This window comes from Carcharodon carcharias, chromosome 6, assembly GCF_017639515.1.
Source record: "Carcharodon carcharias isolate sCarCar2 chromosome 6, sCarCar2.pri, whole genome shotgun sequence".
Lineage (NCBI taxonomy): Eukaryota > Metazoa > Chordata > Chondrichthyes > Lamniformes > Lamnidae > Carcharodon > Carcharodon carcharias.
In genome coordinates this window covers 74285882-74298784 of record NC_054472.1, presented here as the reverse complement: position 1 = coordinate 74298784, position 12903 = coordinate 74285882, and the positions used below count along the sequence as shown (strand labels likewise).

Here is a 12903-nt window from a genome sequence, read left to right as displayed (position 1 = left end):
CATGAGCTGCAGCGCTCAGTGCTGCCTGTGTGGAGGAAGAGGAGGATGAGTGCGCAAGTTCACGCATGTGCCTAACTGCGCACAGCAAAAGCTCCCTGAGGCACAGAGCTGTGTCATGGAGAAGAAGAGTTTTGAAAAGTAAAAATAAAGATTTTTAAAATGTTAAAAAAACAAGTCCCCTCATGAGACTCTGTCACAGGACCTGGGATACGTTATTAATGAAATGTTTAAATTTAAATTTTATTTTTATTTGCTGTTGGACACCTCATCCTACCTGTGGATGAGGTTTCCTGAAAACTGCATAGGCTGCTTGGCCTTTTCACCTGCCTGCCAGTCGTAAGGTTGGACAGGCAGGGAAAAATTTAATTCAATTATAACTTTAATGGCCTTAATAGGCCTTTTAATTGTTGGCGGGCGTGCTGCAGATTCCCGTGCACGCCTATCAACCGGAATATCGCGCGAGTGGGCGATGGTGTCCGGGCGCTCACCCGACGTCATCGCGTGTCATTTTACGCTCGTTCGGGTCGGGCACGTGAATGCCCAATGAGGTAAAAATTCTGGCCATTAAGTTTATTTACAGTATACTTAGCAGCAACTACACATGTGCTTTCAACCCCAACTCTATCTCTACACTGACTGCTGAGGTAGCCTGTGCTACTCTATTAGTTACTACAGATCATGCGATCTTGCCTAATATTATTCTTAAAGGTACACTACAAGTTAAATAAAACCATAATTACCAGAGTCTGTGGAATGATTTTCTCCAGACAGCAGTGGAGTTGGGTCACTGAATTTATAGAAGGCTGAGTTTGATAGTCTTTTGATCAACAAGGGAGTCAAGGCTTATGGGGACGGGCAGGAAAGTGGAGCTAAGACCACAATCGGATCAGCCATGACCTTATCAATAGCAGAACAGGCTCAAGGGGCCAAATGGCCTACTCCTGCTCCTAATTCTTGTGTTTTTGCATTGTGTCCTTATGTCACGAAACCTGGAGGAATTGGTTCCCGAATGTCCTGCAGAATTTAATTGCAAGACTCTGTTAAGTGGGGTTCCCATCCACAGGCCACCAGATTGCTGGTCTTTCGAGCAGACGCTATTTTACAGTGCTGAAGTCTGGGAGAGCAAGTCGATATATTGAAGACAGATCACAGGTGAGGAACTGGTTGGGGGTGGAGGGGAGTCTGGATTGCAGAGGGTTGGTTCCCTGGATCGCAGGGGAAATCCCAAACACTGGGCAGAGATCCCATGGTGGTCTGCTGCGTATCAATCACAGGTAAGGCTCAGTTAGTGGTGGGGGTTGGTGATGGTGGTTGGGGGTGAGACGGGGAGGCAGACACATTATTGTGGGGGTTGGTGGCACGAGCTTATTGGGCCTGAAGCGCTTCTACTCTTCCTAGCCTACAAGCAGTCTTGTAAAGGCATTTACCTAATAGATTCTGTCCCAGTGAAGCCACCTTTCTTCTGTCTGGGAAACCCGGTCAACTGCAGTTAAAAATGGAATGACTGCTAAAATGAGGCTGTTTTAAAAAAGGTTAAAACAGCCAGACTCTGGGAGAGAGAGGTTAAAAAATCGAGACTTCAGGACAGAGATGTTAAAAAAACGAGACTTTGGGAGAGAGAAGTTAACACAGCAAAACTAAGTGACAAAGAGATTAAAACACCCAGACTTCGAGATGGAGAGGTTAAAACAATGAGACTAAGTGACAGAGAGGTTAAAACAGCGAGACTTCGGGACAGAGAGGTTTAAACAGTGAGACTTCAGGACAGAGCTTTAAACAGCAAGATTTTGGGACAGAGAGTCTAAAATAGCGTGAATTTGGGATAGAGGGGTTAAAACAGCGAGAATACAGATAGAGAGGTTAAAACAGTGAGACTTCAGGATATAGAGGTTAAAACAGTGAGATTTCATGGCAGAAAGGCTAAAACAGCAAGACTAAGGGACAAAATAAATAAAACAGCCAGACTTTAAAACAGAGATTAAAACAGCGAGACTTCCAGAGAGAGAGTGAGACTTCCGGAGAGAGAGGTTAACACAGCCAGTCTTCGGGACTGAGAGTTTAAAACAGTGAGACTTCCAGAGAGAGAGGTTAACACCGCCTCATTATAATATTTAAATGATCAACTCACTTCCCATGAGTGTGATAGTAACCTTCCCCTCAGCTTATCCCTGTTAAACCCAGAAGTGGGCTTATTTGAGGTGCATTTGACTCCTGTTCCAGATTTTTGCATTTTCATCTTTGACATGGCCCCAGCTGACCCATTTTTGGGAATCCTGATTCAGCTTATGGTTTTAGATCTTCTGTCTCAGCTCATTGTGGACCATGATACAGTTGGCCAAATCAATTTGTTTTGATCGGATTAGCTAATGCAATTGCCTATGATAGCATGAGTGATAATTAATTCCCCATTTTGGTTCATTATTTTCTTCTTAATTCAATGAACCTTCTCAAAAGATCTTCAGCACTTTATTGAACAATTAAAAAGGCTAGCTTTCAGGAAAGCTCTGAATGTCCATTATGTTTGACATTGGTAGTGAGTCTACACTGCATTATGTACTTGATACAGCACTCACCTTTTCCAGTGCTCTTTGTTTAGTTGCAAATGATGATGTGATTGTTCTACTGAATCATTGTTATTTTAGGGAAGCTAATAAAGAATCTTGCAATACAATCTACCAAACTATAATTTTCTTTCAACCAGCAAATAGTCCCCAGCAGATATAGCTCCAGCATAATTGCTGAAATCACAGGCCCCAAAGATTTTCATGGACTGTGGTCGGGATTTAGAAAAAGATGGCCACTGAGTGCAGAAGACAGAAGTCTTGCCTCCAGTTCCGCCTCCGGCCATTTTCAGCTGAGTGGGTCAGGAACCTCGCACATGATTTAGAAGCTGCCGGCATCACTGGAGAAGTGGACATTTCAAAACTTCCAGAATTTGCAGTGAGATGGCTGCATTTTGGAAAACTTCCCAAATCACACGTGCAGACTTGAACCATGGATTAGAGGTGGAATGAATATGGTATGGGGTGATGGGTGGCAAAAAGGGGTAAGAGGGATACGGGGTGGGGGGGGTGGGGTGGGTAAGGGAGAGGAGGGTGAGGGGGGGGTGAGGGATGGTAGAGGTGAAGGGGGTGTGAAGGTGATAGGGAGTGAGGGGGTAAGTGAGGTCAGGGGGGTGAGGGGGTAAGGGGAGAGGGGGGGTAAGGGTGGGGAGGAGGGTTACATTGATGTGAAGAACTGAGCTGATTCTTCTAGGAGACAGGCCTTTTAACCTGGCTGCTTCAGCACTGGCCCACCTCTGTCTCCATCTCCAAACCATCCCACCCCTCAAGAGATGAAAATCCCGCAGATCAGCACTGCTGGGCTGGAGGTGGGATCGCAATGTCTCCAACAGGAAAACTCCAGCCTGGGTTTGTAAAATTGGATTGCATTTATGGTAGTTGACTTCCTAACCTACACTATTTTATTTAATGTGCATTAAGATTAATTTGAATTAAAAATTATAATTAATGATTCCTTTGATAAGTAAAGTGGAAAAAGAAAAGGTTAAACAGCAAATGGGACCAGCAACAATACTTCGGCATTTTTTTTTGGGACGCAGTAAGAAATTCAAAGGCCCAGATTTTGCAGCCCGCAGTGAAGTGACAGTGCTCAGTGCTGAGCTTGAAGTGGCTTTCCCATTTTAAATCTGGTGCCAAGTCAGGGGGACCTCTTGATATGCACCAGCAATGATGTCAGAAAGCAAGTAGGTAGTCAATCACATTGAAGTATTCACACATAGCAAGTTAGGGAGTTAAAAGCACCTAAAACCCTTCACTTTTAATTTAAACTTTCCACATAGTGATGATGATTGAATTAACATAGGCTATAATAAAGGTAAACTACTTTTTAAAGAAAAGCATTACTTTTAAAAGGTACACGGGGCTGGATTTTATGCACCGCCCCACCCCACCACAACCCCGCTGAACACATTTTTGGCAGGGAGGCACGTAAAATATGTCGGGTCACCAGCTCACTGCCTTCCTGCTCACTTCCGACCTGGTGCCCATAATATGGGCAGGCTTGCCTAGTCTAGCCTACCCACAGACCTGTTGAGGCTTTTACATGGCCAATTATTGGGCACTTAATGGCCTAAGTCCACCTCCACCGCCATAATATGCTGGCTGGCAGAGGGCGAACCAGAATAGGCAGACCACTTTGTACTAAATTTGCTGAAAGGACAGGAAAGAAAGGGGTTATCTCCTTTAGGGGTGCCCTGCGTGCATCGGGGCAAGCCCCAAGGCCTCGAAGATAGATGCCTCCCCACCTGGCCTTCAAAACCAGCACCCCCAAGCTCTCGCCATCCACCCCCCCAACCCCCCCCTCCACCCCACTACCCCCCCACCCCTCCCCCAACAGCACTCTCTGATCCCTTCCTATCCAAAACCTTGGACTTACCTCTCTTTGGTGGCGAAGTCCTCTTCACCCCAGGAACTGCTTGCAGTCCCAGCAGTGCCCTCTACTGGGTTCTGACACTGCTAGGGCTGCAAGAGCTGCCAGCCAACCCGACTGACTGCAGCTCAAGAATGGAGCTTCCTTTGACTGAGGGGTGAAAGTCTGACGCTCAGCTTGGTAGGGCTGCCTCCAGCATGTTATCACTGCAGGGCATCCTTCTGTCCAAGTCCGTCGCTTTGCCACCGACTTTATTTCCGGGGTGGGGTGTGGGATGAACCATACACCCACTCTCCCCCTTGTAAAATTCAGCCCCATGGAACCTCTCGTCACTATGAAGAAATTTGACATCCCTCAAACATAATATTAGCTATTCAGAGCCAGCGTGCGTGCTTAGCAGTAATTATGAAGTTAGTGCACTGTTAAAAAGGCAGTTGCAATTCATTTAACCAGGCGTAACTTTTTCAGATTTTTACGGTGAGATTAATAGTGTAAATTCAATTGCCTTCCATGATTTCTGAATGGGTTATCTCACAGTGCATCCTCTGGAGAAGCATAGAATCACGGAAATAACTCCTGCATTTCTGTGTTATTCTGTGTATGAGCAGACCCCAGAAGCTGCTGTCAGTTTCAGTGGAGTAATGATTGTGAATTTTGACAGTTTTGCAGTCATTTCTACTGCAAAATCTGGGCCAAAAAAAATTCAATGGCAATTATTAACCCTTATGATGAAAGGTTGTCAACCTGAAACATTATTCTCTCTGCAGATGCTGCCTGACTTGCTGAGTATTTCCAGCATTTTCTGTTTTATTAACAGGTAATATTAGATTTGCATGTCAAAATGAGGAAGGAGTATATATCAATAAGAGGAAAATAATTTACTTACTTGGCTCATTTGTCATTGCTGACCAGGTAAGGTACATAATATACAGAGTGATGATGGAGGATTGAAGGCCAGTGCAAAGCTGAAATTCCTAGAATGGAATAAAATTTAGTAAAGAGTCTTAATTGTTAGTGAGCAAGTAAAAAGTAAAATCTAATAACTTATGATGCATTCTTAATCATGAGGCTTCTTTTTTGCTGATTAACTTGTTAAACTTATAGGGTCAGGCAAGAAAAACAAATTCAATTATTTCAAATTGTATTGGACATAACTTCTGTTGTTCACAAGAGAATTAAGCAGTGTAAAAATAAAAACTAATAATGCAAATAAATGTTCCCAAATAGCACCAAAACATTTTAAAAAGATTGCTTACAGCAGCTTTTAAACTTTCCTTAAATTTTCTGAAAGGCAGTTAATACTGCTAATATTCACAAAATAAATCTAAAATGCTCAGCTTACATAAGTTTAAACAAGGCTCATGCCCGGTCTCATCGTAAGTCGAAGGATAAGCTATTTTACACTGGCAGGGGCTCAGTGTAGCACATGACTTACAATATTACAGTGACACATCATTTCTCAAGCCAAGAAACTGTACCTTTTTCCTAATCATTTTCCTTGTTTCTTTCTCATTTTTGTTTACGTATCAGCCTCTTTGTAGAGCTGCCACAGTTTTCTCATTGCGCTGTCTACATCATACCATCCAATATTCTTTCCCATTGACTCTCCACCCCCTTGGTTCTCGTTTACATCTCACCAATGTTTCTGTGCCATTATCCTATATGTTCCATGAATGATATACTTAACATGTTTCCTGTCTTTTAGAAGCCCTAAGGGTCATTGGAAAATGGATCTCATGGCGTCGGATTTTCACCCCGGAGGTGAGAAGCTCAAGAAATAACCCCCTTGCACATAATTTTCGCTTAGGGAGGGTGGGGGTCAGGGACGTGATCTAGTCGGGCCTGATGCCTCCAGAGGCAGTTCAGAGACTGTCATGGAAGTGGATGAGTGACAAGGCGGGCTAGTTAGAAGGCCTACCTCAGTTCTCGGAAGCTTTGTCCCCCAGTTTTAAAAAAGGTTGGTAGGCCCTCTTGCCCTCACCCTTTTGCCCACTCCATCTTGCCCTCTAGTACAACACCCACCTACCCAATACCCCCTCATATGCCCACACCACCCCCATGCCATTTCCATTGCCACTCACCCAATATTCACTGTGGATAGGCTTCAGGAGCCAGGTGGAGATGAAAAAAAGCATTTTTAATATTCTAAGAGAATTCTTCATTCATGCACACTTGATACTGAAAAAAAACTTTAATTCATGAAACCTATTCAAAGATTTAAGATCTAAATCTACAATGAGTCACACGTACTAGTTATCTGCTCAGTAGTGTCAGCCTGCATAAGACTTTTGCCGAGTAATGTGGATGGGGGCGAAGTGGCAATGTGGTCAATTACTAATTATGTTTTATCAAGAATCAACTTGCTGTTTCATGCTGGTTTAAAGGTTTTTCATACAAAATATTTTCATCTTAAAGCTGTTAAAAAAATCTTGAGCCAATTCCATCTGCATACCAGACTCTTCTGTAACCCCAAACTATTGTAGGTCACAGCTCATCACATATATATTTTGCAGTGGGACTGCCATTCCAACACTTGAGAAGATGGAGATGATTTAAAGGGGAAGAAAAGCAACCTTGAAAATCAAGATTTCAATTTTTTAAAATTCCTGAGCTGGAAATCAAGGTCAATAAAGATCTTAAAAAAAAACAAGAGAAATACAATTGCACGTGCAGTGCTCATATGATGGGACACAATAAAAAAATATTTTCCTTCTAAATTTTGGTAGTGTTATTTTATCCTCAGTTTGTTGCAAACCTTTTTTTTAGTAAATTCTCAATTTATTGAAGGAAACAAGATTTGGTCGAATGTTCCTCAGCTGTTCCAGCAGATTCCCATTGTACCTCCAGCAGGATTGCTCAGCTACTGCTGGGTGGAGCCTGGAATTGATGGGTGCGGGCAGGGGTTTGGATAACTCGTTCATTCTTGTTTGGGGAACCTTTAAGCTTGCTCTCATAAGGTCATTGAGATGGGGCCTGGGTAATCCCTGCACTGAGAGTTCCCACTTCCCTTGAGCATATACAATGCAGAGTATATTTGAATGCTGATCTGCTCAGCAGAATGAAACTTACTGGGTCCCAGAAGGCATATGTTGGTCCCATTCAAACATGACTGAAAGTTTAAGTGTGAAGTGAAGTAGATAGCTGGGTTCTCTTGGTGGTGCCCAGTTCCCCCACGCGCCTTCCCACTTCCAATTCCAGAACAAAATGCCAGAACTTTTGCTTGTGAATTTTTGAGTTCAGTATCCAAAACAATCTTTGAAAACTGTTTTAAGTGACTTAATTGGTTCACTTTTTTCATTGAGGCTTCTGCTGTCCAATTTACCCTGGGCTGCATATTTTCACGTCTTTACTTGTCTTTCACTGAAAAACTATGTTTTTCTCGTATTCAGTTGGTGTATAGCCTATGTCTTCAACTGTAATTTCAGTGTTGAAATTTTACAAAATTTGTGGACACGAATGTGACATTGAACTGTGGCACCCGAAATTTCCAGACAAGATGGGGGGAATATTAACCCACAGTCAGTGTGAAGGGGTGAGTAACAGTATTTACTGGCCTGTACCAATCCGATCTGCTGTGGTACATATTTTAGCCCCACGATTTTTTTAGTTGACCAATGCAGGTGCCAAAAATGCATGCAAATTGGGACCCGACAATGTCAGTAGGACTTGGTCTGATATTAACATCAAACACTGCAAGTCCCACCCAGTACTGAGCCCACAAGGTAAAACCCAATGCGACTGGTCTCAGGGAGAGGAGGGGGAAAATAGAAGCAATATTTAAAGGATTATTTATGAACTGACAGTCAGGTTGTTGGGATCTATGGCTATCTTGTTTTTTTGGATTTCCAAGGGATTTTTCAGTCTGGATATTGCCTGTTCCTGATTTCTTTTTTCCTATACTCACCCTAAGTGAGCACTCACAGCTTATAAAGGGTGCCACTATTGCCTCATTATTATGGATGAATGAAAAGGAGCAACAGTAACAACAGAAACAGCAGCAACAGCAGGCTGAAGAACCAGGACAGTAGCAGGGGTACCTGTTAATAGATAGAACGTGAAGAGACTGCTTGTTGATGGCCTTACCCAGCACACGAGGTCCATAGACTAAGGCCCAGATTTTTGCCACGACAGAGAGGCTCTGTCCTGTCCTTAAACATTGTATTTCCCATTTTCGTGGTGGTGGGTTAGGAGGTTGGCTGAGTTTCGTGCATGTACGTTTCACGGAGGCAGCTAACCATTTAAAATGTCAGCTGCTTTGGATTCGGATTTTGGCATCCCCGCTGTATGAATCCTGAAATGTGCAGAGCAGATCAGGCCAGAGGACGTCAGTCTTTTGGACGTTTATTTTGGATAGCCGGGGAGAGGTGAAGTACCCCTATAGTTCAGTTTGTATTTACTGGCCCAATAGTGTCAAGGGCTTAATTCCCACTGTTTTCACCTAACCCAGGGTGGGTGGGGCTTCTGGTGTGTCAAGGAAATTTTCTGTTGCCACTGGCTGTTGCACCCAGGCGCATGGAAAAAATTAGTGCTTCAGAAGCGTGCGGATTGATCCAGGCTACTGTGGGAGGTTTGCACTCTTTCCTGGCCTAGACACTGCTCTTGCATCCACTCAGTGTTGCATGCATCTCCCCATGAGATTGGCCAATCTCTCCTGCTCAGAGCTAATGTGCTTGAGCCCCCTGGAGAATGTGGAGCTCATGACAGTGATGGACCCTCCAATTGCAGTCCTCTGTCTGTGCAATTCCACTGCCTCAGGGAACTCTGCCAGATGTCCACACATCTGTTCCAAAAGCTAACTCCTGAGTCTCCACATTCCTGCCCACTGGAGCATCATCATGACTTTTCTCCCTCCTCTGATGGTGACTGTGCACAGATATCTCAGACTCTGACACCATCTCCTACACTCTGCTGTGGTGACTTTCACCCTATGCCACTGACTCTACATGCATGCTACATCCCTCCAAAGTGCTTGTATCTGAGTTGGTGGGGTGTAGGCTAGTATGGTGTGATACTGCGCTCTCCGTCTTCCTCCTCTTGATTCCCGAGGGATGATTTGAATCTGTGGGAGGTTAGCGAGCAGAAATGCAATATGTGGCAGACACAAAATATTTAGGTATAGCCCTTCTCATTGTGAAAGCACTCTCTGATGCTGCTTTAACCATGCTTGCGCTGTCTGCATGGCACAACACCATCGTTGCGCTCCCTCTCATGCCAATGTCCCATTGTGCGCTGCAAAGTGACAGCACGACCGCCATCATTACCATGTGTCAAAGTAATCTCAACATCTCCTTTATCACCTGCCACTGTAGATTCACTATCATCAACAGACAGCTCTTCCTGCATCCTGGTGACCTCCATGGTCATCTGCTCCACTAAGCCTCAGGTAATCTGACCAACCCCACCACTTGCCCCCCCAGCCCCAACCTCGAGGCCCTTTTGTTCTGTAACCACAACATGAATTTATGTTACCCTCATAGAAAGCACATGCAGAGATATTGCTCTTCAATGCCTCTGCACATCAGAGTGCCTAGTTACGGCCGTTTTTGTGCATAGTTAAATGTGCTGCTTACACATAAAGCCTCAATACTGAAGCAGAGGTATGTGCCAGATCTCGCACTTTATCTGCAGCACGCAGATGTGACTCTTCTGTTTGACCTCTGTGTCCTTGAGCCAAGCTACTCACCTTGCGAGAACGCAACATGTCACTGAACGTTTTGCGGCACTGGATGCACAATCTCCGGTGGCCTCTGGGGGGGCACTCACCACTGCTGCAATCTGAATCCATGTGTCCTTGGTAGCAGCAGGCAGTTTGAGATGGCCATCTGGATATCTGATCTCTCTTCTCCTTTGGACCTACCAAGATGTGCAGGTCCCAGTCAGAAAAGCATGGGGCAACCAGCTCCATCTCTTCCAAAGCAGCAATGGAATTAATTAATGAAAATATAAGGCAAGAAATGTCATGAGCAACTTGCTCTAGGTCACTTTTCTGTACTTACATGCACTAGCTATTTACAAATCTCATCTTAACGGTATGGTTAAGAGAAGGGCTCCGCACATATGCTTGGTGCTGTGTATTTGCGGCTGTCACTCCAAGATGACATGATGTGCTCAGCCACAGCTGACAGCCCTATAGGCTTACTCTGTCTTAATCAGACTGTCATACCACTATATTGTGCAAATGTAATGGACCTCGGCCAAGGGTCACAGTGTGGGCATATCCAGAGAGATGAGTGACAACAGGACAAGAGAATTGGATAATGAGCATCCCAATGTTGTTCATTCATCCACTGAGTCTAGCCAGCTCATTAAATCACTGCATCTTATCTGCAACAAGTAGTGGTGCCAAGATGATGCCATCTCCATGGCTGTGTCTTGAGAGACCACTCAGTGGTCTAGTTCAGCACATTTTTGATTAGGAAGCATCAATGACAATTGACCCATTGGGAAAGTCCATGATGGATCATTCATCCCTAGGATAATCTAACAGTTGGACAACATTTATATTTTTGACACTCACCTAACAACTCAATAACATCTTCTCTAAGGTTCGGGATGTGCAGCATTCAGGAAACGCTACTCAGGCCTACAACTCAGAAAAGGCACTTCTTATACGTGCCTGAGTCGCCCGACCTGTGCCAGGCCTACCTCTCACAACTTCCGGGTTCATACGTCCCAACTCCGAATGCAGCCCGCAACCACCAGCCCCAAGCCCCGCTCCCAACCCAAAGTTAGAATTGTGGGCAGCCATTTTTTAAAGTTCAGGTTCACAGAGCCAGGAACTCTCCCATCTCTGCGCACCTGACCTGGAAGCAAAATCCGGACCTAAGAGTGAGCTTCCTGGATATTTCTGAGAAGCAGTGTGCGAGGAGGGTAAGCTTCTCCAAACAGGCTGTTTCTGGTCTTTGAAACCTCCAATAACAAGAACTGCAGCCTGCTGGGCCAGGTGGCCATGCTTCAACACTGGGTGCAAATTTGTTTTGCCACAGGCTTGTTCCAAGGTGCTTATAGGCTCTCTACGAGTCTGCAGTGCACAATTATATACAATTATATAGGTTTCTTTCCTATGGATGCCAACAATCATAGGTGGAGTTCTGGGATTTGAAGTGCTGGACAGGAAGAGGAACATTTTTTTCCCCTCCAAGGGGCAGGAAGACCTCCAGGCCTCAGCTAAGGAGGTAGTTTTTTTTTCATTCTTTCATGGGATGTGGGCTTCGCTGGCTGGGCCAGCATTTATTGGCCTTCCCTAATTGCCCTTGAGATGGTGGTGGTGAGCTACCTCCTTGAACCACTGCAGTACATGTGGCATAGATACACCCACAGTGCTGTAAGGAAGGGAGATCCAGGATTTTGACTCAGCGACAGCAAAGGAACAATGATTTTTTCCAAGTCAGGATGGTTTGTGGCTTGGAGTGGAACTTCCAGGTGGTGGTGCCCCAATGCATCTGCTGCCTTTGTCCTTCTAGATGGGTTTGGAAGGTGCTAAGGAGTCTTGGTGAATTCCTGCAATGCATCTTGTAGCTGATACACACTGCTCCCACTGTGCGTCGGTGGTGGAGGAAGCGAATATTTGTGGATGTGGTGCCAATCAAGCAGGCTGCTATGCCTTGAATGGTGTCGAGCTTCTTGAGTGTTGTTGGAGCTGCATTCATCCAGGCAAGTAGAAAGTATTCCCTCACATTCCTGGCTTGTGCCTTGTAGACAGTGGACAGGCTTTGGGGAGTCAGGAAATGAGTTATTCGCCACAGAATTCCCAGCCTCTGACCTGCTCTTGTAGCCGTAGTATTTATATGCCTGGTCCAGTTCAGTTTCTGGTCAAAGGTAACCCCCAGGATGTTGGCCGAGTAGTGGATAGTGTAGACGATAGCCATAATCTCCAGAATGATATAGATGGGTTGGTGGAGTGGCTGGTAAAGTGGCAGATGGATTTTAACATAGAGAAGTGTGAGGTCATACATTCAGAAAGGTCAAACAGTTACAGGGATTACACAATAAATGGGAATATACTAAGAGGCGTAGATGAAGTGAGAGATGTTGGCGTCCAAGTACACAGGTCCATGAAGGCAGCAGTTCAAGTAGACAAGGTTGTAAAGAAGGCATATGGAAGGCTCTCCTTCATTGGCAGAGGTATAGATTTAAAAGTAAGGATATAATGTTGGAATTGTATAAAACATTGGTGAGGCCACAACTGGAGTATTGTGTGCAGTTCTGGTCACCACATTACAGGAAGGACGTAATAGCTCTGGAGAGAGTGCAGAGGAGGTTTACAAGAATGTTGCCAGGGTTAGAAAAGTGTAGCTATGAGGAGAGATTGGATAGATTGGGGTTATTTTCCTTAGAACAAAAAAGGCTGAGAGGTGACTTGATTGAGACGTACAAAGTTATGAAGGGAATAGATAGAGTGGACAGGATAAAACTGTTTCCCTTATGGAGAAACAGATTCAAGATAAGTGGCAGAAGGTGTAGGGGGGACAT

The 12903-nt window shown here is 44.6% G+C and overlaps 1 protein-coding gene across 1 annotated transcript in view; it reads right to left on the bottom strand.

Annotated features, from left to right (window-relative positions):
- The window catches only part of LOC121278802 (serine incorporator 1-like), a 142890-nt gene that overhangs the window by 63643 nt on the left and 66344 nt on the right, over positions 1-12903 (bottom strand). The window contains exon 7 of the mRNA XM_041189255.1: positions 5318-5405. Coding sequence (XP_041045189.1) covers positions 5318-5405 — 88 coding nt within the window. The remainder of the gene's footprint in view (positions 1-5317; positions 5406-12903) is intronic.